Source organism: Protopterus annectens, chromosome 12.part0 (assembly GCF_019279795.1).
Source record: "Protopterus annectens isolate FY-2018-M chromosome 12.part0, PAN1.0, whole genome shotgun sequence".
NCBI classification, from domain to species: Eukaryota; Metazoa; Chordata; order Ceratodontiformes; family Protopteridae; genus Protopterus; species Protopterus annectens.
In genome coordinates, this window is record NC_056746.1 from 1,155,566,405 (window position 1) to 1,155,593,549 (window position 27,145).

Genomic DNA, 27,145 nt, shown 5'->3' on the forward strand with positions numbered 1-27,145 from the left:
CCAATTGTACCCTGGACATATTTGTCTCTATTAGGCATTAACTCTAGCAATAAATACTACAACAGAATGAATGAATGTATGCATGAATAAATTAATGAGTAAGCAAGCAAGCAAACATACAAACAAGTATTCATCACAGGCAGCTCCAGAGCTCCAACTGTAAAGATTCAAATAAAACATTTTGTATATTGAACAACATTAAATTTTAGAACATTGATGCGAGATGCAAATTGCATAAGCTGAGCAATAAAAGGGGAAATGCATACTGTCCTTTAAAGTTTAAAACAAGATGTTCTTCATTCCACATTGCTGCAGTCCTAACTATTGGGTAGTCCGCTGTCCAGTCGGCCCGAATACCAGAGTATATGGCTGACGTCGGTCAGGGCGCATTAGACTGACGTCAGTACGTCAGGGTACTAATGCGCATGACCGACGTCATATCCTCAGTCTTTTTTGCCGCATGGTCCGATGCAGAAGCAGTTTTGCGAGTGCAGGTTGGCGTTCTGAAATTTTCTGAAGTCGGAGTTTCAGACCGAATCAGAGTTGGCTAAGTACCCGTTGGGAACATTTTGGTTTTTTCTTGCCTCAGTATTTAACCGGATGTCAGAAAAAGTGAATAACTGTATTTCTTGTGGGAAACAGATACCTCATAGGGATTACCATACCTTGTGTATACCTTGTTTAGGGCCTGAGCACGACGTTGTTGGATGCCGCTCTTGTGCTAGGTTTAACAAACGCACTATTAAGAGAAGGTTAGACTGTGCCAGGTTAGTGTTTGGGAAGCGTTGCAATTATAAAATGCCGTTGGATGCTCCGACGCCCGCTTCATCCAAGAAGCGCAAGGACAAAACAGCGAAGCCTAGGGTTGATGAACCGGCAGTCCCGGATGTCGGTTCTTTAGAAGGCTCAGTGGAGCCAGAGGTTTTGCCGGGAGTTTCTTTGGAGTCTCAGGCAGAGACTTTACTGTTACAGGATGTGCCTTCTCAGGAGGTAGGCCAGGCTGAGGGGGCTTCTCAGGTAACTGTTCTTCCCTCTCTTCCCAAGGTAGTTAGAGCCTCTCCTTCTGTTTCCAAAACTTCTTTGAGAGGTAGGCCAAGTTTAGCTGCAGTGGGGGCTTCTCCTAGCACTTCAGGTTCTGTGCCTAAGAAACATATGCTTAAAATGGCAGAAGATTTGATTACTATGATTAGAGGTTCTATGCCCCCTCCTGATAAGAGGCCTAGGGTGGAACCTGAGTTTGATAGTTTTGAACAGTGTTCAGAGGCTTCTGCGTCTTCTGCGGAAGATTTGCAGGAGTTTCCTCCTTATTCTGATTCTGATGTGGATGATTCCACTCCTACAGCTTCTCCTCCTGAGGATTTCTCATTTTCAGAGACTCTGCATTCCATGAGGGAGCACTTTAAATGGGAAGGCCAGGATTACTCTGATTCAGGAAAAGGCTTAGGGAATTCTTGTTTTACCCCAGCATAGGCCCTTAGCTATACCTCCTGTGTTGAATGTGGTGGAAGATGTTTTTGCAGAGGCTTCCCTGAACCCTGATTCTTTGCCTCCTGCTCCTGTTAAACCTGATAGGTACTATAGGGTGCCTGAAGCTCATAAGTATCTTTTAAGAGTCCTAGGGCAGACCCGAAACTGTTTCTCAGGGACCTAAAGGTGTTAAGGCCTCTGTGGTTAAAACCCTGTTCCCACTGATAAAGAGGCAAGGGCTTTGGATAGATGGGGAAAGAAAGTGTATACTTCTTCCACTTTAGCCATGAGGGCGTTGAATTGTCAGTTTCACATGCTAAAATATCAAAATTATCTCCTTTCACAACTGAAATCTAAGGTGGATGCTTTGGCGGAAGGTATTGAGTGTAAAGAGTTGCTGGATTTAGTTCATGTGTCTGAACAAGTGGGTAAGCATTCTTTGCAATGTGGTTTTGATGCTGTACAGGCCTCCTCGAGGGTGGCTGCCACTAGTTCTGTTCTTCGCAGGCATGCCTGGTTGAGGGATCAGAATTTAGCTGAGCATGTTAAGACAAGGATTTTGGATGCTCCTTTACAGTCTGATGTGTTGTTTGGTTCGCCTGTGGAAGCAGTTTTAAAGAAAATGGAGGACAAAGCTAAGTCTATGCAAACTGTTAAAGATTTTTTGCAGGTGCAGCCACCGAAGTTTAGTAGAAATTGGCCTACTAAGGGATGGACATATCCTGCTTATGATACCCAGTCTAGGGGTAGGTCTAGACGTGGTAGGGGCAGAGCTCAAGGTTCTTTTAGGCCTAGAACAGGGAGTTCACCTGCTCAGACTTCTGGTGAGGGCAGGGGTCAGTCCTTTCGTAAACAGACCCAATGACCTGCCTTTTCAGCTGCCAGTAGATTCTCGTCTGGCAGCTCCTTTGGGAGGAAGACTGTCTCTTTTCAAAGAAAATTGGGATTTAATTACTCAAGACAGATGGGTGTTGGATATCATTCACCACGGTTACAGGTTTTATTTCCATACATTGCCCCCTTTCAAAGGCATGCCAGACGTTCCACCTCCACAAAGGAAAGAGGCTCACAAGCAAATTTCTCTGTTACTCCAAATAGGGGCCATTCAGCCAGTTCCTGTATCAGAAAGGGGCCTAGGATTTTATTCTCGCCTGTTCCTAGTACCAAAGAAGGGGAACACGTGGAGACCAATTTTGGATTTATCTATCCTCAACACTTATCTGGACATTCCCAAGTTCAAGATGTTGGCGTTACAACAGCTTTTACCTCTGCTGGGCAAAGATCACTGGATGGTAACTTTAGATCTCAAGGAAGCTTACCTTCATGTGCCTATAAGACTAAGTTGCAGGAAGTATCTGCGTTTTCGAGCTGGAAATTCTCATCAGTTCTCTGCATTGCCCTTTGGCTTATCTACTGCGCCCAGAGTATTCACAAAGGTTCTGGCTCCAGTGATAGCTTACTTCAGGCTAAAAGGAATTCAAATCTATCCTTACTTGGACGACTGCCTGATTCTGGCTCAAGAAAAGGAAGACCTTCTACAGCATCTGGAATATGTTATAGCAGTGCTAAGATGCCTAGGGTATTCTGTGAGCGAAATAAAGTCCAGTCTAGTACCCTCTCAAGACATGTGCTTTCTGGGTGTGAGACTGAATACAGCAGCCCAGATGGCCTTTTTAACCCCGGACAAACAAAAGAGTCTATCCCTTTACTTCCATCAACTATCTCATCAGTCCGTGCTGACTGCAAGGACAGTCCTTCAAGCATTAGGGTTCATGGCATCTTGTATTCTGGTGCTTCCCAATGCCAAACTGCATATGAGGAAGCTGCAATGGTATCTCAAAATGTATGGACACAGCACTGCCAGGATTTGGACACTGTCATTCAAATAATACCTTGCCTTCAAAAAGAATTTCTGTGGTGGGCTCAGGAATGTCACCTAAACAAGGGACTCTCTGTGACCCGGCCAGAGGCGAGTCAGATTTTAACGACAGATGCCTCGGACATTGCTTGGGGAGCTCATCTAAATGGAAAGTGGATACAAGACAAGTGGCCTGCCAGACTTCAGCATCTACATATCAACATGAAGGAGATGTTAGCAGTCCAGTTTGCATTAATGGCTTTCAAGGAGTTACTTCTTCCAGGGCAGGTGTTGATTCTAACAGACAACACAACTGTCATGTGGTACATCAACAAACAAGGGGAACACATTCTTATCCTCTATGCAGGCAAGCAATGATTTTATGGGAGACTGCGCTCAGCTTGCAACTAACTCTTCAGGCAAGGTTTCTGCCGGAGCACAGAACTCCTTAGCAGATGTGTTAAGCAGACAAATCATGGATCCCCACGAGTGGAAACTGGATCTTCATGTATTTCAGAAATTGACAGTGTCATGGGGAACTCCAGACATAGATCTGTTAAGCTTCTCCACTAAACCACCAGCTGCCAAAGTTTTGCACAAAGGGGTTTCATCACACAGCTTGGAAAGTGGATGCTCTTTCTTTCAGTTGGAAAAATCTTCATGTGTATGCCTTTCCACCTCTGCCTCTTCTTCCAAAGGTGCTCTTAAAGGTCAGACAAGACAAGCCAAGGATGATTTTAATAGCTCCAGATTGGCCTCGGCAACACTGGTACCCATTACTAAGGAGTCTGGTAAGGAAGCCTCCATGGCCTTTACCTTTGATTCCACATCTGTTATCTCAGAAGGACGGTCATCTGCTCAATGTCAAGCTTCACTCTCTTCATCTAACAGCCTGGCATATTCTGTGTTGAAACACAGCAGGTCTCAACTTCCTCAACAAGTTTTAAATGTGATTATGGAAGCTAGAAGACCTAGTACAAGGAAAGTGTACGCAGAAAAATGGAAGAGGTTTTTATTTTGGAGTACAGCAAAGAATTTGGAGATTTCAGAGCCTAATTTGAATGTGGCTCTTCAATATCTTACTGAGTTATTGGACAAAGGTTTGTCCTTCTCTTCCATTAAGATTCATGCTGCAGCAATTTCAGCTCACTATGATTGTGACCCACCGTTGTTTTCGCATCCTTTGTTCAAGCAGTTTCTTAGAGGGGCAAAGAATATAAGACCCCCACGTAGAGCTCCTACTCCTGCTTGGGATCTCAATTTTGTGTTGGAAAAACTTACTCTACAACCTTTTGAGCCGGCGGCTACTGCTGAATTGAAATACTTGTCATGGAAGACTGCTTTTCTGTTGGCTATTACTTCTGCAAGAAGGGTGTCTGAGTTGCAGGCCCTTATGGCAGTTGAGCCCTTTTTGATTTTCCATAAGGATAGGGTATCATTACGTACTAATCCTTCCTTTATGCCTAAGGTGGTTTCTAGTGTGGCTTTAAACCAAACTATTCATTTGCCTACTTTTTATGCAGACCCCCAAAATAAAGGGGAAAAGATTTTGCACACTTTAGATGTACACAGGCAATTGCGTTATTATTTAAGCAGGACTAAGGATTTTAGGCAGTCTCAGCAGTTGTTTGTTTCTTTTGCTTTGAGTTCGCAGGGCAAGCCTGTGTCAAAACAAACTATTTCTAGGTGGATTGGGTTTTGCATTGCATTTTGTTATTCCCATCATGGCAAGGAGATTCCAGCTGGGATTAGGCCTCATTCCACTAGGGCTACTGCCACTTCAACAGCATTTCTAAGGACGGTGGCAACTAAGGATATTTTGGAGGCAGCTACTTGGAGTTCAGTGCATACTTTCTCTAAGCATTATCACCTTCCTCTCTACTCTAAGTCTAGGGCTGGTTTTGCCACAGCTATTTTGCAAGGCATGTTGTCAGCGCCTGCTTCTTTATGATTTGCCAGCCTCCCTTACCTCTGCTTTGGGATTCTACCCAATAGTTAGGACTGCAGCAATGTGGAATGAAGAACATAGTACAGTTTTGTACCTACCATAAATGTAGATGTTCGAGGATCCACATTGCTGCAGTCCAATTTACCCTCCCTCCTTCACCTCTGTGTTTAGGGGTGGTTGTGTAGGTGAGGTTATATGCTGATATTTTTGTATATATTTTTGTATATATTGTACATATTTTTGGTGCAGGTATATTGGGCCTTGTCTTTTTAGGGTCTTCTGACATCTGGGGCAAGAAAAGACTGAGGATATGACGTCGGTCATGCGCATTAGTACCCTGACGTACTGACGTCAGTCTAATGCGCCCTGACCGACGTCAGCCATATACTCTGGTATTCGGGCCGACTGGACAGCGGACTACCCAATAGTTAGGACTGCAGCAATGTGGATCCTCGAACATCTACATTTATGGTAGGTACAAAACTGTACTTTATTGCTGCATGAAATGTATTTATTTCCAAATTGTAGCATGCAGTAAAAGACAATACTATGCAATTAGTTATAGTTCAAAACAGTGTTACATTATCAAATTCTTAAGCTGCTTTGGATGCAGTAATAAAATGAAACTAAGGTGTGGTGATAATGCATTGTCATGTACAGCAAATGAGCAAAGTCATGCTTCTACCAAATTATAAAACAGGAAAACCCGTTTGTATGCATAAGACGGTGTTACATAATCTCAGGTCAGACTGAGTTAATTGGGAAACTGGATAAGGCAATGGAAACCAGTTGGTTATGTCTAGGTGTGATGCATGCTGAAAGGGTCAGAGGAGGTGATCTTATTAAACAACCATTATTCAAACAGGTAAGTTCCTTCATATAACATTTATTTGTATCAGTTAAAGCTTTTGTGTTTGGTAGACAGCATTATGTTTGCCAGTTCTTCTGGTAATCCGTGCTACAAGAATGTCTATACAGTTTTCTTATTTATCTGTGTTAATTGGTTGTTCCAGTAATAATCAAATACTTCCTTCTGTGTAGACTTTTCGAATTAATTTTCTGTTCTAAACACACAAAATTTTGCTATGATTCTGTTTTTCCTGCTGTTGGTGTACACTGAACATTTTGTAAGTACTGTTTTAGGTGTTTCAGACTATGGTAAAAATATTGTGCCGTTTTCTTTTACAGTATAACTTGTTTTTTTTTAATGTGCAAACTTCTGCCTCTTTGGTTATTATCTATGGATGTTTATATTGTGAAGAAAAAAAAACTAAGATTACATTTGTGGCTTTTGATTTTTAGAGCTAAATCTGTTTCTTCAATGTCTGAGTTTGAGAGCTTGTTGGATTCCTCTCCTTACCTCCCCGGCCCTGCTTTTGAAAGTACAAAAGGAAAAAGCAGTACGCTCATGCTTCCAAATAGTTTAACAGATGAACTCAACAACAAAAACTGGAAATACACAAATGGTGACAACTGCCTTACTGAGAAGATGACAAAAGGAAAGTTAAATATATCTTCTTGGGATTATTCATTGGCAAACAATGCAGGCAGAAAAGATCATAACCACAAGCAGATACAGCGAAGTTATACAGCCCCTGATAAAACTGGTATTCGTATCTACTATAGTCCACCAGTTGTTCGTAGACTTGATGGTTCTGTAGTAAAAACAGACGGAAAGATAATGGTTGAACCAGGATTTTTGTTCACCATGGCCAAACCCAAAGAACTTGAATCAGAAAGCTCTACTAGTAATATGTACAGCAGGTGGCTTTGTAACTTCTCAAAACAGCACTGCAGTCTCCTGGATACTCACACAGTTGAAAATTCAGCATCTTCTCCAGCTGGGTTTCCATCTTCCTTGCATGACTTGGAAATATCTGGCAATATGAGCGATGATATGAAAGAGATCACAAATTGTGTTAGACAAGCTATTCGTTCAAGTTCACTGGAAAGAAAAGTAAAGCATACTTCAAGCCAGACTGTGCTAGTCACAAATGTCGGGACTCAGACAGTACAGACTGTTAGTATTGGTCTTCAAACTGACAGTCTTCGAAGCAGTCTTCAGAGTAAGAGCTGGTCCTCCCGAAGTTCATCATTAATATCTACCCGTAGTAAACAACTCTCTTCATCTTTAGAAAAGGTTCATTCTAGACCCGAACGACCTTGCTGCTCTCCTAGGTATGGCTCTCCAAAGCTGCATAGACGGAGCTCAACCAAGCTAGATGGTTCAAAGGACAGAAGCCTTTGGAACCTTCATCAGAATAAGCAGAATGGGTCTGCTTGGGCCAGGTCTACAACCACAAGAGATAGCCCAGTGCTGAGTGGCATAAATGATGGCTTGTCTAGTTTATTTAACGTTGTGGAACACAATGCTGGCACTGAAGCGGTTTGGAAAATGGGTCATCATGATGTACGTCCCAAGACAGAGGTTCCAAAATATGGAATAGTACAAGAATTCTTTAGGAATGTATGTGGTAGATCCCAGAGTCCCACATTAGGGAATGAGAAGCAGCAACTGAAAGACATTTGTGTTGAAGATGGCATCAAAAAGCAGGAGGCATCCTCGTCATCAGCAGCATACAGTCCAACTGAAAGTGTACGCCTTTTGAACAGAAGACTTGTTAAGCAAAGTTGCAGTGAAGAGCAGAAGTCCACCACTCCTAAGCAAGTTAACAAAGATGCCACCATGAGGGACTCTGTTGCAACCTTGACAAACACAAATGAGGTAATTGTTTTATAAAAATATATATAAATATTTTAAAAATAGTCTGCACTTGAAACATTTGGGGGGGTTGCTGCTGCATATAATATTCTAGCTAGGGTGAGTGGGACATAGATGGTGTCTTCAACATATATTTTGTCCACCTGAAACACACTTTTGAATTGTCAGGATGCACCATTCTTTCTAGGAACTGTAGCCACCAAAAGGCAGTTGTGTCCAATAGTTAATGACCAAAAACAATCGGTATAAAACATGGCAAGACAGATGTGATAACAGAGTAGTTGGTAGTAGCACAGTTCCTTTATGGAATTACTGGTGAAATGTGCAACATTGTAAATGTTGACGTAAAAAGCAACCGAACTAAGGAACATTTCTTCATGTATTCAGAAGTATGCAAAAAATATATATCCTGATTCGTTTTGTTGGATCATATCCAGCCGGGGAGAAAAGTCAGTTGTCGTCAGTCCTATTTGTGTATTTGGCTTCTCCATTCCTGTTTTACTAACCACAACATCAGAAATGAGATTCACTGTTGTAATTTTGTATATCTTAATTTCTTTCATATCTTCCTAATGTTAACATCTTAGTAACCCCATCATTTCCATGCATTATTGCCCCTGCCTTTAAATATATTTTTAAGTTCATTCTTAAATGAGCATAATTTTGAACTGGACCTAAAATGTGTTCCAGTGAATGAACATCTCCTTCCTCACAATTCTAGCAGTCCAGATTTTTTTTAACCTATGTGAGAGTAAACATATCTATGTAGAGACATACTTGCAAAAATTCTAGATCTACTTGATTTGGTAGCGTAGATTGGTAGCTGAAAAAAATCCACCTCCAGGCTACTTTGTCTCCATCTGTTAAAGCATCCAGTCTCTACTCTGTAGACCCCTTCATGTACCTTATCTGCATATCTAAAGCTTGCAGCACTGTATGTGCAAGGCTAATTTATCCTAGTTGCTAGTGTTTACTCCACTGCTTGTAGATTGACGTTTTCAGGTGTGTCAGTCGTAAAGATTTAGGTGTACCAATTATCATATTCAGATTTTACAAAACTGGGTAGATAATACCTTTGCGGGGTCTGCAACCAAGTTCCTCAAGAAATCCCGTTCTCCTACTCCTAAAAAATATTTGTTTATTTTTTTTCTTCCAATTTCTTACATCAATCTCTTCCTGCAAGCTTGTTTCACTGTTTCCAGTAGGTTATAACTAAAGTGAGTAAGTATTACCTTTCCCATTTCTAACATGATGATATAACACTAAGGGACTCTGGCTAACAAAGTTCACAGATGACTGCAAGCTGGGAGCCATTATTGAATCCCCAAATGATGTGGATACTCTACAAAAGGGCTTTACAAAAACAGATGCTTTGTACCAGAGCCATGGGCTTAAGCTCAATGCCAAGAAATGTATAGATGTTATGTAGTCCTATCTCGCCTACATTCTTACCCATGGGTTCGGAGCCGAATATCGGCTCCGACTCGGCCAAACTTTTCTAGCTCGAAGTCTTCTGTTGGCTGGGCTAAGCAGGTATCCCATGGTGCACTGCTCTATATCCCCAGATCGCGTTTGCCACTCGTGTAGCCTCACTCTTGGCTGTGGCCAAGTACCTTTTTCTTGTCTAGAGAAAAAAAATTTTTGTTCATAAACAAAAAGCTATTTTCATAGCTATTGTCTTATGTGTTTAGGTTTTTGGTGGTGTGCTTGTTTGTGGTATCCCGCTAACGGTTCCCTCGGGCTAGGCCCGTTTCAGTTAGACGGCCTAGTCCATTTGTCTGTCTGTTCGCTAAACTGTTTAAGTTAGAGGTTTGGTTCTGTTCCCCTACCTTGTGGTTATTAACCGTTTTAGTTAGAGGTTTTTGACATAGTTTGGCTCAGTGTGTGTGTCTAGTGTGTGTGTACTGTTACAATTTATAACTGGTTCCCACGTTTTTTGTGGTGTTGAGTGTCTGTGAGTTTCTTGTCAGACCGTTTTCTTGGGTTGCGTTGTTGGTGTTTGTTGTGAAAAATGTCCAAAGATTCCAAGGAGCACAAACCTTCGGGTTTCAAAAAGTGCTCTAAATGCGTGTACAAAATGTCCATCACCGATGGACATTCTATTTGTGTCTATTGCCTGGTAAGCATTCATCTGCAGGAGTCCTGCAGTTTTTGCCATGCGTTCAGTCCCAGAGTGCTCCGAGAGAGAGAGAATAAGCTGATCTTAAAGGGACTCCTGAAATCCTCTTTCGAAGAGGCCTTAGATTCTTCTCCCTGTGCCAAGTCTAAGTCCTCCAACTCTAAAAAGAGATCTCTGGCTCCGTCAGCTTTATCGGAGCCTCCGGAGAAAGTCACCAAAATTGCATCGACTCCCTTGGCTCCACTGTCCTCGGGGCCGCAGGAGGTGTCTGTGTTGATGGAACCGACGTCTGCTCCAATTATATTGGAACCTCTTCAGAGCTGATCGCACAGTCTCAAACCAGTTTCTCCTGAGAGGAGATCTCGATCTCCCTCCCTGTCCTCCAAATCCTCCAGGACCCTGTCGGATGTGGATGTTGATAAGGGTGGTCCAGAGGCTCCTCCAGACACCGGTTTTGGCAAAATTGTTTTCGGCTGCGGCCCAGTCAGCTCAGAAGCCTGTCCCCGACCCCTTCTTTGATCATTCCTCCTCAGAGTGCATCTCTGTCTTTGGAGCCGGAGTGTTCCGCGCCGTGTGATGTTCCTAGGTCTGTTCCGATGGTCCCTCCAGCTCCATCGGTACCAACATCAGCTCCAACCCCGTCTGCTCTGTCCTCTGGGTTCGGGACTCGGGATTCTTCAGTCGGGCCCAAGGGGGACATCTCTGGACATATTTCGGTTCCGAGTCTCCCTCTCAGTGCCTCGGCTTGGGGAACTCCGACTCCCGTCATGGTCTCCGAGGCTGGCCGGTCCTCGGACTTGGGGGGGGGCCTGCCTTCGAGGCCATGTGGACTGCGCTGGCCAGATCATCAGCTACATCAGGCAGGTTGGTCACTCTGTCCCCCACCACTCTGGGGAGAGCCGCTGATCACCACCTATCCATGGACAGCAGAGCACCAAGGCCTAGGGATACCCCCACGAGTGGTCCCCAACTTTCTAAGGGCCCTTCAGAATTCGTGCCTGAGGAGCCCCCCAGAAAGAAAATGTGCAAGAGGAAGCACATAGACTCCCAGGATGAATTCCTCACCTCTGATACTGACTTCGAGGAATCTGAGGGATCCCCCAAGTCATCCTCTGATGATGTTTCCTTCTCTGACATCCTGGAGATACTGAAACAGAGGTGATTGGCCGTCCAAAGCCCCTTCCGAGGAGGAGTCTGTCTTCCTTAAGGTATTTGGTACTCGGCCGTTTGCCTCTTGGGTGTCCCCACCCTTCGAGCTCCTTGATTTGATCTGTCAAAGGGTGTGGGAAAACCCTGATTCTGTGGAGCCTGTAGACAGGCGTCCCAACAAGTTTCTTTCTGCTCCCGAGGGCAAGGAGTTTCTGTCCAAAGGAGTCCCTGTAGCTGCGATGGTGGTGGCGGCGGCCACTCAGAAGGAAGTAGCAGAAACCTCTTCCTCCGTCCATCCTCCTAACAAGGAGTCTAGGACCATGGACCGGTACGGGAAGCGTACCCTCTCATCAGCAACCTTTACCTTACGGTCGCTGAACTATGTTTCATTTCACTCTGCTCCAGAGAGATGATCTCAAGGAGTTAGGAGATACTCTTGCGGGTAACGTCCCTGAGGCGGTGGCCCAGATGGTTAACGCCCTTGTGTCTACCCTCAATTCCATTGTCAACTCCTCCATGCGGCTCATTTCGTATGCAGCCGAGGGAGCGAGTAGGGCAGCAAGCTCAGGAGTCGCCCTTAGAAGGCAAGCCTGACTGCGCCTTTGTCACTTCGCGGAGGCCTTCAAGTCTTCCTTCACTGATGCCCCCTTTGATGGTTCTTCTTTGTTCGGAACCAAAGTGAAAGACACCCTCACCAGGTGCGAGCAAGAGGGAAAGACCCTGTCTGCCATAGGGGTCCTTTTTTCCCTTCTTTCTAGGCCTTACCCCAAGGCCCAGCGGGGTGGGAAGATGTGGTTCAAGAAATCACAGCGTTTTTTTCCTGCCGCACAAGGTGAGTCCCCCTGCAGAAGCAGAGGAGGGGGAGGTTATTCAGGGAGAAGCCACCCTAGAGGCAGAGGGGGCCCCCGCAATTCGGGAGACAGTGATTCCTTTTGCGGCTCTCCTTACTCTCGTTCCTGAGGGAGTGCCTGGCTGTGCTTATCTGGAGCCAGTCGGGGGTCGAATTTTGTTCTATCCAGAAGTTTGGAAAAGCATCACCCAGGACCGATGGGTATTAGGAATAATTTCCCGAGGTTATCTCATTCCGTTTGCATCAGACCCCCCCCCCCCCTTCAATCAGAAAAATCCCGGACGTTCCACCCAGTCAAAGGGATCAAGCAGCCTCAGAGGTTTCAAAGCTGCTGGGAAAAGGAGCCATCCAGCGTGTTCCCTCAGACCAAATCGGATTAGGGACTTACTCAAGATTATTTTTGGTGCCTAAAAGAACAGGGGACCTGAGACCCATATTAGATCTCAGCCAACTGAACAACTTTGTACAGAAGTCCAAGTTCTGTATGGTCACACTACAATCGATTCTCCCATTGTTGGGAGAGGAGGTATGGATGTGCTCCATCGACCTCAAGGATGCTTACTACCATGTAAAAATGGACAGGGCATCCAGGAGTCACCTACGCTTCCGGCTGGGAACCAGTCATTTCCAGTTTCGAGCCCTGCCCTTTGGTCTCACCACAGCCCCCAGGGTGTTCACCAAGTGTATGGCGGTGGTGACTGCTCACTTGAGATGTCAGTGATTCCAAGTGTTTCCATATCTGGACGACTGGCTCCTTACCGTCCCCACCAGGCATCAACTAGTCCAAACCAGGGATGTTACCATCCCTCTATGTCAACAGTTGGACATAACACTAAATTGGGAAAAATCTGCTTTGTTGCCCTGACAGCGTGTCACCTTTATAGGCACAGAATTAGACACCATTCAAATGCGAGCATTTTTACCACAGGAGAGGATCAGAGTCTTACAACAGATACACATCCTGATGCCCCTGAGGGAAGTGAAGGCAAGATGGGTTCTCCAACTCCTCGTGACTATGGCAGCAACAATTATGTTGGTCCCTCTAGCGAGATTGCACATGAGACTTCTCCAATGGCTCCTCTTTGTTCAATGGTCTCTCCAAAAATTTCCACTTTCTCACCCCATTTTGCTCACTGACAGATGCTAACAGGACCTCAGTTGGTGGCTTTGCACCAACAATTTGGACAGGGGAAGGCCCTTCGGTCCACCCATCCTGGTTGCCACAGTGACCACGGACACCTCCCAGATGGGGTGGGGGGGCATTATCTTGGCAGGACAGTCCAAGGCACGTGGCAAGATCACGAGATACATCTGCATATCAACGTCCTAGAGATGAGAGCAGTGCTACTTGCGTTGCAGGCACTTCAGAGCTTTCTACCTCTAGGGACGATTGCGATACACTCAGACAACATGTCAGTAGTGTGGTATCTAAACAAGCAAGGGGGAACCAGGTCTTTACCCCCTGTGCAGAGAGGCCATGCGAGTGTGGCAGTGGGCAGTAACTTCCCAACGGTTTCTGGTGGCAATGCACATTCCGGGGAAATCCGTGATTGTGAACAGGCTAAGCAGAGCTATTCTGATGCCTTACAAGTGGTCCCTGAATAGTCTAATTGCGGAATGAATCTTCAGCAGATGGGGTCAGCCTTGCTGCGACCTTTTTGCCAGCCCCCTCAATGCCAAATGCAGCAGCTACTTCACACTGATCCCCCCACAGGCGGAGTCACCCAGGGACGCTTCTAGTTCACGATTGGCCCTCTGGTCTGTTTTATGCTTTCCCTCCGTTTCCCTTGCTGTCAAAGGTGATTCAGAAAGTGCAATCCTTGGGAAGCAGATTGATTCCGATTGCTCCACACTGGCCTCATCAAGTCTGGTTCCCCTTCCTTCAACCATACATTGTGGACACTCCTTGGATTCTGGACCCTCAGCCAGATTTACTGACACACACGTCAGGACAGTTCCACCGCTCTCTGATGACCCTCCGGTTGACAGCCTGGCTACTCCACTTCCATCGTTAGTTAGGCTTCATAAAGTTTCACTGGAAGTGGTTCACATTTTATCTTCCTATCATAAGCCATCTACTAGGAAGATTTATTCTAGCAAATGGGAAGAGGTTTTCTATTTGGACGCATACCCAAGGAATTGATCCTTACACAGCTCCAATTGCTTCAGTCTTGGAGTTTTTGTCTATGCTTTTCCATCAGGGTTCCACATCAGCTACTATCAAATTTCAATTGGCAGCGATCTGTAATTTTCAAGTTGCTAATGAGCCTAGTCTCATGGCTCATAGACTCTGCAAGGCTTTCCTGAAGGGTACTCTGTTACTCCATCCCCCGGTGTCCGAACCTATCATGCCCTGGGATCTCAATTTTGTTCTACAAGCCCGGACTTCACCAACTTTCGAGCCTGCAGCTACCTGTGAATTGAAATTCTTGACCTGGAAAACAGCCTTCTTAACAGCAATCACTTCAGCAAGGAGAGTTTCAGAAATTCAAGCCCTCTATCAAACCTCCATACTTAATCTTTCATAAGGATAGGGTTTCTCTTAGACCAAACTCTTCTTTCCTTTCTAAAGTGGCTTCTGTGTCTAACCTTAATCAATCCATTGAGTTGCCTGTATTCTTTCCTCATTTTTCAAACAAGGCAGAATTTAAATTTCATCAGTTGGATGTACACACAGTTACGTTTCTGTCTGCACTGAACAAAAGATATCCGGAAGTCTGATCAACTATTTGTCTCCTTTTCGGTAAACAAAATTGGGTCCCCGGTCTCCAAGGTCACCCTATCCAGATGGATATCTAGTTGCATCTCTTTCGCCTACCACGCAGGAGGAAAAGATCTGCCATTTCCAGTCAAGGCTCACTCTACTCGGGCTGTTTCTACATCTACAGCCTATCAAGCCAGATTGTCAATGGATGATGTATGTGCTGCAGCTACTTGGGCTTCTCCTCACACATTTGTTTCTCATTACAAATTGGACGTGGTTTCTAGGGGCAGGTCGTCCTTTGGTTCCACAGTACTCAGGAGTATTTTCCTATGAGCCACCCAGGATGTAGATGCTAGGGACGCTGTCCCACGCGTAAGAATGTAGGCGAGATAGGACTACATAACATCAAGAAGTTATGTACTCACCTTAGCGTTCGATGTATGTAGTCCATCTCGCCTCACATTCTTACTTCTCTCCCACCTTTCCCCTTCCTGGAGGATCTGGAGGTTAGATTTCTATCTACAGAGTTCCCTTTACTTTAGCTTATTCTTTTTATCTGGATGTTGTGTATGCATGGGGTATGAATGAGTATTTCAGCAATCTAGATCTGGGGATATGGAGCAGTGCACCATGGGATACCTGCTTAGCCCAGCCAATAGAAAACTTCGAGCTAGAAAAGTTTGGCTGAGTTGGAGCCGATATTCGGCTCCGAACCCACGGGTAAGAATGTGAGGCGAGATGGATTACATACATCGAACGTTATGGTGAGTACATAACTTCTTGTTATCCCTTTTGGGAAAAAACACGTACCCATGAATACCCACATAGGTGGCAGTACAACACCGAAAGCGTGATAAGAGACTTAGGGACACGGGTGGACAGTGGTCTCATCTTCAGTAACCACATTGCCACAACAATCAGGAAATCCTTCGATGTGGCGCACCTCATCACTAAGGGCTTCTCATCCAGAAAAAAGGAAATCATTGTCCCACTGTACTCATCCCTCATTATACCCAGTATAGAATACAACGCCCCATTTGGTATGTACCTCTCAAGACATCTGCAACAACTGGAAAGGCTGCAGAAATACCAGATGCCCTATGCTGACAGTTTAAAAAAAAACTCCATCTGTACTCTGTCGCATATCATCTACTCCGAGGCGATCTCTGCTTAACATACAAGGCCATGTCAAACCCAGAGCTGTTGGACTTGCTACACTTAAAGAAATCCCAATCCCTCAGAGACGCACGCTCCAGGGATCTAAACCTTATCACAATGAACAAAACATGCTGGAGAGATAGATTTCTGACCGAGAGACTCCCCAGACTCTGGAATAGTCTGCCCATACATGTCAAGCAGAGTGCCTCTTTGGCTTTCTTCAAAAGGAACGTTGATGATTGGATGCGAGATAGGAAATTCACCTCTGGGATCACGTCAGTTGCCCTGCTAGACAGGGGTCCAGGGAAGTAAATACAGTGGGAAGAAATAGCCAGGGAATTGTTATGGCTAGGCTTGTATAGGCCCTAGGGCTGATAGCCTAGTATCAAACTATGACACTGTAGTCTGTTTTAAAATATAGGAGAGCTCTTCTGATGTAATATGCTCATAATAAACACCTTACAAAACTTAGTGTATGTCAACTAGAATTGCTACTGTGTTCTTGCATAGCAAATAAATAATTGAAAACATACATCTTCTTAGTAAAGATCCATGGGATGCACTTGGGAATGCCTGGATCTGACTCATTTGGAAATACTGTTTTGTTACAATCTACTCAAACCTTTTCACCATCCTACACTGAGTCTGTCATGTTTTTAATGGCCCTAAATAATGGAATATCTGCAAGACATGCTTGGAAAGCATGCAGTAAGAGAAGGAGAACAAAAATGCAATGCCTGTATCTTCTGATCCAACTGTAACCCAAACATTTTCCTGCCCCTTACTACTGGATTTTCTACCACAGAAGGCCCATCGTGTGGCCAGACTACAAAGCTCAGCCCTCCCAGGCTAGGTATATGTCCATCCCTTAGGGATGCTGTGACATTCCCTGTATAAACCTGATGTCCACCCATTAGATTCAAACTGATGTGGTGTCTTTCAGTTCATCCCCAACATTGGACAGTCCCCACTTAAGAAATTAAATATATATACAGTGTAAGGAGAAGACAGTCAGGACTCAGGTTATGTGGCAATGGCTTCCAGTGTTCCTACTTGCTGTGAGGATGTAGGTCCCAATAAAGTGCTATCTCAGCCCTCAGTCTTGGCAGCTGAGGGATCTGAGGCCTCTAATAAAGCCACTTTGGAGGCCTCTGTGGCTCTGAATCAAGGCACATCCCACCAAGGCAAAACCCTTTGTGTAAAGTTCAAATCATACATCCCACCTTTGGTTGCTGTGGTTGAAGCACCTTTTGTTGTTTCAAAAAGGGCAGATAGTGTACCCATTATTGTAGGTAGTAATAGGACTTCATAGGTTGGTGTTTGGAGGCCTTTGAATCCCATCCTCAGTCCCTGGCCTCCAGGATGGCAGTCCACTTAAGAGGACACAGAAGTCTAAACATACCTGACCTCTAAGATGGCAGCATGGATCCTCAGACTTTCTTACCAACAGCCCAAAAGCAAGCCAGGCATCCGTTGGACTGTTCATTGTTTGGTTGTTGGTACCTTTGCTCCATTCATTTATCCAGATAAGTGTTTCACTGGGGGACCTTTCTTTTTATCATTCAATATTTTAAATTTGTTGATGTCAGGTAAGAGGGCTAAGTGTGAATGTGTTAGGCAGACTCTCTGTACAAGGACTTTCATATCAAGTGTCTTTTTTTTTTTTTTTGCCTATGCCTGGAACACATTCACAAATCTTGCTCTGTCATTAGTTCATTCCAGAAACCTTTAGGTCTGTGCTTTGTACTCTCAAAAAAACATTCTCAAGACCCAGCGTCTTAAATGTTTGGTTTAGTCTAAGGTGACTTTGCTTCATCAGATGTCCCTCTGCTATCAAAGAAAAAACTTAATAAGCCTCTAATGGATCCACAATCCAAGGTTTCTGACTCAGATGTACCTGCTGAGGCTTCAAAACTTGCAGTATGTCAGGCTACTCCTCAGTTCCCCATTACTGAGACCCCGTCGGAAGCTGGCAGTCTGCCAGTACGTCAGAGTAACCACTTATCTTTTCAGGGAGACTATATGGCTTCTCTCAAATACTAGTTAGAGAAGAAATCCCAGGCTCTATAATAAAGGTCAGACAGACATGGTTCCGAATGTCTGCATCTCAACTAGGCAGATATCGCACCTAAAAAAAAGCATTAAATTAAGTATGTGGCTTTCCCCTCAGCAGCTGGAGAGGAGTGGATGGATGTCTCCTAAGGGATGTTCAAAGCTATTATGACTTTGAAGTGTCCCTCCTTCAAGTCGCCACAACCACAGGCTAACTCCTCTTAAACCTGTTCTGGTTTACTATTCCTCTGATGAGGTGCAGGACTGTGATGCTGATCATTTTGTGGGATTTTCCTCTTAGCTGCATTCTCCAGGGCAAATCTCTTCCAGTGAAGGGGACTCTCTCTCTCACACCTGCTTATGCTATACAAGAGGCTTCTTTTGGGGGGAAGATACAAAACAAGATGAAACTCTCTGAATGGCAGTCCACACATCTCTGATCAAAAGAGGCATTGCATCCTCTTGGAGATGGGTACCCCCGCCCCTTCTTCAGTCCCACCTGTCCTTGAGTTTTTCCAGGACACCTTTCAGTCTACCTCTTCTGCAGCTGATTCTCAACTATCAGCTCCTGAGTGATCATATAGGTTTTACAAGGTCCCTAATCTTAAATATTTACATAAAAACCCAGTGGCAGACCCTTCTGCAGTATTTCTCTCTTCAGATAAACCATCTAAGCTTCTTGGATAGATGGGGCAGAAGGTTTACTCCTTTGTTACCTTTGCCTTTAGGGAAATTACTTTGTCATTTGAGTCTGGTAATTGTTTGGTTTCTGTTAACTTTTTAAACAAAGTTAGCTTGCATCCTCCTACAGCAGACTCTAAATTTTGCAGGCCACGCAGATTCCTATACACAGCATTAAGTGCAGTTATGCTGTGAATGCCTTCTTCTGGGGCAGCTGCCACGAGATCTGTTATCCACAGATATTCAAGTCTTTGCTATCAGCCTATTCCTGAGGATTTAATCTAAAAATTTTAGATTCACCCTTGGACAAAAACTACTGTTTGGCACTCAGGCAGTCTGTTCAAAACTCTCCCAAGATCAAGGTAGGACATTGAAAGACTGCAGACAGATCCTACTCTCATTTCCTAGATATCATAGGAACTACCCAGCTAAATCTACCTCCATTAGTAGACAGGACCCAAGTGTAGTCCAGAAACAAAGGAAAACACTCAGGAAAAAGATAATCTGGAGGTAAAAAACCTGCGACTACCCCTGTAGCATCCCCCCCCCTTGTCTGCAGGCAGAATACCCCTCTTTCTCAAAGATAGTTGCCACACTCAAGGAATTCAGATTTTCCCTTACCCAGATGACCTTCTGATACAAGTAAACTTAAAAAAAAATCACACATGGTTCCTAGATAGGAACTGCTGTTTCTGGGATGCAGGATGGACACACAGAAAATGCATGACTTCCTGCCCCAGAGGAAAGTTCTCAGCCTGTCCAGTCACTTCCAGGACCTCTCCTTTGCAATGCATTGCTGTACAAGGGAGATGGTGAGGACTTTAGGATTCATGACAACCACCTTCCCTGTGCTCCCCCTGGCTGGACTCCACATGAGGAGAATCAGTGGTACCTGAAGTCTGTGTGGTCTCCGCATTGCCACCCCTTGGACATCCTGATTCCCCTCCTCCCTTGTCTCAAGAAGGAGCATATGTGGTGGAAGGAACTGGCCATCCTCAACCCAGGATTACCTTTCACACCTCCTCCTCTTCAACAGGTTCACACAGATGCCTCGGGGTGTGGATAGAATCACAACAAGTGCAGGGGAAATGGCAACCCCAGTTCCTGAAAGAACACACCAACTTGAAAGAAATTAAGGCTCTTCTTCAACCTCTTCAGATTTTTGTCCACTTTTGGAGACCCGAACCACTCCAAGTGTACACAGACAACACTACAGTCGTGGTACGTAAACAGGGTGGCACCAGGTCTTAACTTTGCAGATTAGCACAGGAGGCATGGAATTTGGCAACACAAATGAGCATCATGCTCACAGCCACATATATCCCATCTCAGGACAATATGCTAAAAGATTGCTTAAGTCACTCACTGGAGGAGAGGACCCCCACAAAAGGACTCTGAACAGAGCAGTCTTCTACAACATCACACTTCAGTTTGGCACTCCTTAGACAGACTTCTTTGCTTGGCCAAGTAGCCGTCAGCTCCCCCAGTTCTACATCAGGGACTCTTGTCCCACAACCTGTAAGACCTAATGCTTTCTCTTTCTAGTGAACAGTCAAGGGGTTATATCTGTGCTTTATCTCCTCTGCCTCTCCTTCTAAAAATTCTTCTCAAGGCACAAGAGGAGAGACTTGAGCTCCTTTTACATGCTTCATTTTCGCTGTTTCACGTGAGAAATGAAAATTACAGGAGGATTCCTCTGCAGCTAAACCTACTCAACAAAAAGGATTGCTGCACCACTCCACCTGAATTTTCCATCCCTCAGCCTAACCCTGTGGACGTACAAGTCCTACAACAGGTCAGGAAACCTACTACCAGTAAATCTCACATGGCTAAGTGGAAAATGTTTCCTTCTAGTGCTGCAAATGTAGTCAGATTCCACTCTTAGCACAGGTCCCTACAGTACTGCAGTATCTCTGTTTCTTCAGTTAGGCTTAGCCTAGTCATCCATAAAGTTAATTTGTCTGTGATCAATGCCTGCCTCCCTCTAAGCTCTCCACTTATGGCTAGGCCAAAGGTCAAGCTTTACCTTACAGGAGTTCTGCATCTTAACACCCCCCCCCCCCCTCAGAAGTCCATCTCTCCTCCTTGGGTTCTTACTTTTGTGCTAGGAAAAGGTTACTGTGCTCCAAGTCTATCTTGGAGTTAGCCACTTGGTCCCCTATACACATTTTTGCCAAACACTACAAAATTGATGCTTTCTCCAAGTCCAGGACAGCCTTTGCTAGGTCAGTCCTGTCTGGACTCCTGGCCAACTCTTCTCGATAGCCAACCACCCTTCTTTCCTCCTCCAGCTCTGGGACTCACCAATATGTCAGGAATACTGCAATAGTGATTTCACTCAGGACAATATACAGCTGTGTAAGAACTTACCATAACAGTAGGTGTCTTACTGATCACTGTTGCAGTATTCCATCCCACCCTCTATCCCCTTTTTGCTTACTCATTTCCATTTCAGTTGTCTGTCTCCCATTGCTCTAGCCTTAGCTTTCTTATATGGGTACAGGGGAGTTTTTTAACCAATTTGAGCTATGTCCTTCCTAGCTGACCAGTCTTCTGTCTCAGTAATCTTCAGGCCACTGGCTTGGAGATGGTCTGAGGATCCACACTAGTACATCTGTCTTTATACCTCAATGCATACGAGCTGAGGTCATGCATCAGAAGTATGACCTAGGGAAGGTAAGACTTTGGTACCCCAGCTGGACATAAGTAGTGACAACCCATATGTCAGGAATACTGCAATAGTGATTACTATGACATATACTGTTCTGGTAAGTTCTTGCACAACTGTTGTTAAAAAGCAAGATGTAGTCGATGCCAATAAGGAGATGAAAAGCAAACCCAATGCTAAAGAAAGGAAATACTACTTGTAGCACTGGAACCAATTCAAGCAAGGAGCCTCCACACGTTCCTTCTCTTTGTAGAAGGAACGTGTGGTGGCTCCTTGCTTGAATTGGTTCCAGTGCTACAAGTAGTATTTCCTTTCTTTAGCATTGGGTTTGCTTTTCATCTCCTTATTGGCATCGACTACATCTTGCTTTTTAACAACAGGTTTGCTGCATATAACGGTTTCTTGCACAACTGTACTTTCTTTCAGCCTTGGAGGAGCTTCTACAGCTAGTAGTAATGGAAAAAGTATCAAAACACCACCAAAACAAAGGGTTGTAATCAAGGCGCTTGTTGCTATTTTCCAGAAAAAAATGGTACTTGAAGGTTCATCTTGGATTTGTCATGGCTGAATGCAAACCTAGTTTAAGGCAGCAGGTCTTCCACTATTAGTTTACCTCCTGGCCCTTTCAATTGGCCATGATACCTAGGATATTTACACAATGCCTGATGACAAATATTTACTTTTGAGCCAGTGGAATTCAAGTCTACGCCTAGCTGGACAACTGTAAAATTCAGGCACAGTCCCAGGAGGAAGTGGAGATAACTTTTATAGATCAGCATGGATTGTTTTCAAAACCTGTGATTCTTTAGTATCCCCATGTCAGATCTCACCCTTTCAGAACAGTGATTTCCTGGAAATCCTTTTGGACTCCAGCAGTTACAGGCTCTTTATCCCTTAGTGCATGGTGAAATCTATAGAGCATTTCTTTCAGGTCTTGGCCTAGAAGATGACTACTGTCATGGGTAGGGAATTTCTAAGGACACTGAAGTTTATGGCCTCCACTATTTTAATAGCACCTCCTGGTGAGATTGCTTATGAAGAAGCTCCATGGTCCCACAGAAAAACCTTGTCAACACACTCAGTCCCTAGAAAACATGATTCTTCTTTCACCCTGCATCTCACAGGAGTTGGAGTAGTGGTCAGGTCAGGCAGAACCAAGGAGTTCCTTTTAAACAGCACACCTTCCCACCCAGACATTAAGCACAGTTGCTTCGGATCTGGCTTGTAAAGCCCACACACATGGCTTCAAGGTCCGGAAGTATGGGACCATACTTAAAGAAAAATTTGCATTACTATATGAAAGATGATGGTCCTCTTCCAGGCACTAAAGACCTTCAGGACCTGTGGAAAAAGAGGTCTTGCAAGTAATAATAGGCAGCGGTTGTGATGAGTAATATGAACAACGGGATACTCAGGCATATCTCTTGTGCAGCATGGCTGCGACTGCATATGAGGTATCTCTTTAATCTTAAGTGACTCTGAAGACGGCCTATATTTCATCTCTCATTTGAACTCACTGTTGGACTAATGCAGCAACTCTTGCAGAGGGATGATTATCTGCAGATAATTCACAGTTGTGGTGCACCATAGAGCTTTTTGCTTTTCTAAGCAAAACCCCAGAGTACCTTACAAGGAAGTTTGGGCAGATGTCTTCTCCATCAAATTCACAGATCTTTCTGTAATGCATTTCTTCTGATCTCCCTTCTCCATTGCGATCTAAAAGGTAAGGGAAGATGGACCAAAGGCACCTTCTAATAGCACTGTTTTGGCCCAGGCAGCATTGGTTCTCTCTACTTATCCAATTATCCAATGTGAATCCTCTCATGTCATGTGTAGCTGGACCTCCTCACTCGGGATGGTGGAGGTTATACAGGTCAGACAGGAAACTCTACAGATGACAGCTTCATTGATTTAATCCTGATGCCATTTTAGGCATCAGTTTATTGCGGATGTGGTATTAAGGAGGCTAGGAAGAAGTCTTACCTGGCCAAATTGAAAATATTTTCATATGCAGAATAGAGAAATAATTAGGGCTTCTTCTCAGCCTCAATGTCCATGGTACTTCAATATTTATCAGAGCTGTTTATTTCAAGTCTGACTTGTGCCTCGGTGACAGTATGCCTTTCAGTTATCTCAGCCTGCGTACCTGTTAATCCTCCCATTGGTTATCTGTAAATATTTCCTCAAAGGAGTCTTACATCTGTGACTACCTGTAAAAGTAGATTTTTTTTCCGCCACAGAATCTGAATTTATGCTCTGGAAAACCTTAAGCAGTCTCCCTTCAAATCTGCTGTATCTGCATCCTTAAAATTCTTGACTTTGAAAACTGCTGTTTTATCTGCAGTCTCTTCTGCTAGAAGGATGTCAGAACCACAGGGCATTGCATGCTAAGACTGATTTCTGGTATTCCACATAGATGGGGATAGCCTTAGAGTGGACCCCTCCTTTGCAGCCAAGAAATGGGAAGAAACAGCATCTAAACAATCAAAGTGGCTACCACATTGCATCATTTGTGCTCCTCTCATCATGACAAAACGCTAGAAGGGCATTTGATGCGATCCTACAGCACCACAGGGACAGCAGCTTCTGTGGCTTTTCTTAGGACTATATGTATGTCCTCCATTTAGGAGGCTGCCATCTGGTCCTGTGTCCATACCTTTTCAGGACGTTACAAGCTAGACGTTGCTTCCAAGGTGAGGGGCAGGCCTTGCTACTGGCATTCTGCAGGGTTTCTTACAACCCATCTCTTCTAATCACGGTACCTCCCAGTCCTTGTGATATCTGGGAATGGCCCCAGTAGTCAGTACTGTTGCAAAAGTAATCTACATGAAGGATGTAATACAAGTGTGTAACAACTTGCCCTAATAGCACATGCTAAAGATTACTGTTGGCAGTCCAGGTTTCCCTCTGGTCTGTGTTCAGTCATCAAACGGAAAAATCACCAAACAGCATTACATTAAAAATGCCATTTAGCAAAACTCCTCATGTGTGGAACTGCACCTCCCAGACCTCTGCTAATTATGTATACCAATTCTGAGATCGCACTACAGTGGGAAAAGGGCAAATTTCCTGATCCCTACTGTAATGTGATTTTACTCGAATGGCTCCATGAACAGCATGTTTGATGACACAATGCCGTTCAATGCTTTTTCCATTTGGTGACTGAACATAGACCCATTTTCCTCACACCATCTTGTCTTCCTTGTTTTGGGCATCCCAGGGCTGGGGTGGGGTACATTTTTTTCTTGCAGTTATAAATCTCTTTCCTGTCACAAGGCCATACACCTACTCAGATCTGGATAGACTTTAGAAGTCCCTGGACCAAAAACCTTCCTTAGGGGTTTTACCATGTCCAGGAGAGGGAAGAATGGCTATTCCACTGAAATCTATGGCAGGAAAACAAAGATGGCATTGACAGATTCCAGCTTTATCCAGAGAATGAGACAACATTTCTAAGGGACATCTTGGAGGTTGAGGGATAGAAGTTAGCCCATCCATCAGTCCTTCTGTGCATAAGTCTCAGTTGTCAGTAGTCCTCTAACAGTGATCTTCTGAAACATCTAATATTATGGTAAGTTCTTCCACTTATCTTCTAATGTTTGACCGTTTAATGAGTATGCTAGCAAGGTAAGGAGTGCAGGGGGCTTCCCTCTCATAAAACTATGCATAAATATATGCTTTTTGAAAATTTTTTCTGGGGAGAATTTTCACTCCATTAGTTTGATTTCAGGCAAATGCATATTTAGTTTTTTGGTGTTGGAGCTGCTAACATGAATCTCAATTAGTGTACTGTAATTTATCTGTGTTGCAGAGTGAGGCTTGTGTATGCCATGTTGCCTTGTACCACACCTGGTAAGATGCCCAGTTTTTAAAAATTTTTATGTTAAATATCAGTATTGCTACTGTGTGTGGTTGACAGTTAAAGCTCCTTGGAGCTTGATCTCGATTTTGACGACTAATACTAGCTGGAGATGAACTAAAATGTAAAAATGTTTAAAAAAAAAAAATATATATATATATATATATATATATATATATATATAAAACATACATACACATAATACACACACCTATACATACGTGTGTGTGTGTGTGTGTGTATATATATATATATATATATATATATATATATATATATATATATATAACATGCACACACGTATAAAAGCTGATTTTAATCTGATCTACGTAAAGACAAATTTAAAATTATTTTGATATATAGTTACTGCATAAAGCATTTGCTCATGGGAGATAGTAGATAGGACATCAGGTTCTTATTGTGTGATTAACTGCTGCAGTCGTAACTTCAGGGTAGCGGTGTAGCTAGTTCACCCAGTGCCCTGTGCCAGTCCCTGAACTAATGCCCCCACCCCCTTCATGAAATCTAGAGATAATTCCTGGAAAAATGGCTTCAAACTAAAGACCCAAATGACCTACAAAGTTATAAAGAACCAAGAAACCTGGCCAAAAGGCTTATCAATAAAGACGAAAAAGAATTCTATTCCAACCCTCCTTCTACTCTAAAATCTAACCCCAAAAAAATTCTGGAATGCTATCAATCAACTACTTCATCCTGGAAACCCTACCTCACCAAACCCTACCCCAGAAAAGACATCAGAAGAAACTGCTAACAGCTTCAATTCTTACTTTGTCGAATCAATATCCAAACTCCAATAGCTCCACTACAACTAATCCCATAAACCAAGGTTCCTCCTCAACAACTTCTCCCTGAAGCCCATCTCTACAACATACATTCAAACCCTACTCTGCAAACTAAAACCATGCTCAGTGTCTGCTGATAACCTCCCATCATACTTTCTTCAGACAGCTGCCCACTCACTTGCCCTTCCCATCTCTATCATCATAAACCGATCAATCTCTGAATCCAAAGTACCATCCATCTGGAAACATTTCTACAACCTGCCTATCCACAAAGAAGGTGGTAACTCCACTGAAATCTCTAACTTTAGACCTATTGCCATCCTCTTCCCCTCTGTCAAAAGTTCTTGAAAAGTGTATATATACTCAAGTTATGGATCATCTCTCTCAGGAAAACCTACTTACACCAACGCAACATGGTTTCCGACCAAAGTATAGCACATATACTACACTTCTATCCTTTCTCAATACTGTCTCCCTGGTCAGAGATGACCATAAACTTATCTCCTGCCTCTTCCTTGATCTCTCATAGGCCTTTGATACTGTTTCTCACTCCACTATTAAACTGTCTAACCTTAACTTCTCTCCTGGTACAGTGGCTTGGTTTGAAAGCTACCGAAAAGATAGATTTCAATCAGTAAAATGGGACACTGCTTTATCTACTCCCCTTCCAATACAAATGGGAGTGCCACAAGGATCCATTTTAGGGCCACTGCTTTTCAACATCTTCACAAACCTGCTCTGTACCTCCTGCCCACTTTCCTCTTTTATCCAATACACTGATGACTCTACAGTCATTACAATAGCTAACTCTCCCTCTGAACTCTTATCAGCTACCCAAACATCCTTTAATTCGGTTGAAACATGGCTCTCAAACAACAAACTCATTCTCAACCCTAAGAAAACAAAGCTCCTACTTTTCCTTCCCAAAACAGCCAACCATATAAAATCCTCTTTTACTATCCAGTCACTCAATAACACTCCTATTGTAGTTGAATCTAGCTCAAAACTCCTTGGAATCACGATCGATGATCAACTAAAAGTCGACCTCCACATAAACAACTGTATCAGGAATACTCACCTTAAATTAAGCCTACTTTATAGAAATAA

The 27,145-nt window shown here is 43.8% G+C and overlaps 1 protein-coding gene across 3 annotated transcripts in view; it reads left to right on the plus strand.

The window, feature by feature from the left end:
- SOGA1 (suppressor of glucose, autophagy associated 1) overlaps positions 1–27,145 on the plus strand; it is a 972,945-nt gene that overhangs the window by 942,481 nt on the left and 3,319 nt on the right. For all 3 annotated transcript variants that reach the window (XM_044090186.1, XM_044090184.1, XM_044090185.1), the window contains one exon: positions 6,576–7,998. In XM_044090186.1, the coding sequence (XP_043946121.1) occupies positions 6,576–7,998 (1,423 nt within the window). The remainder of the gene's footprint in view (positions 1–6,575; positions 7,999–27,145) is intronic.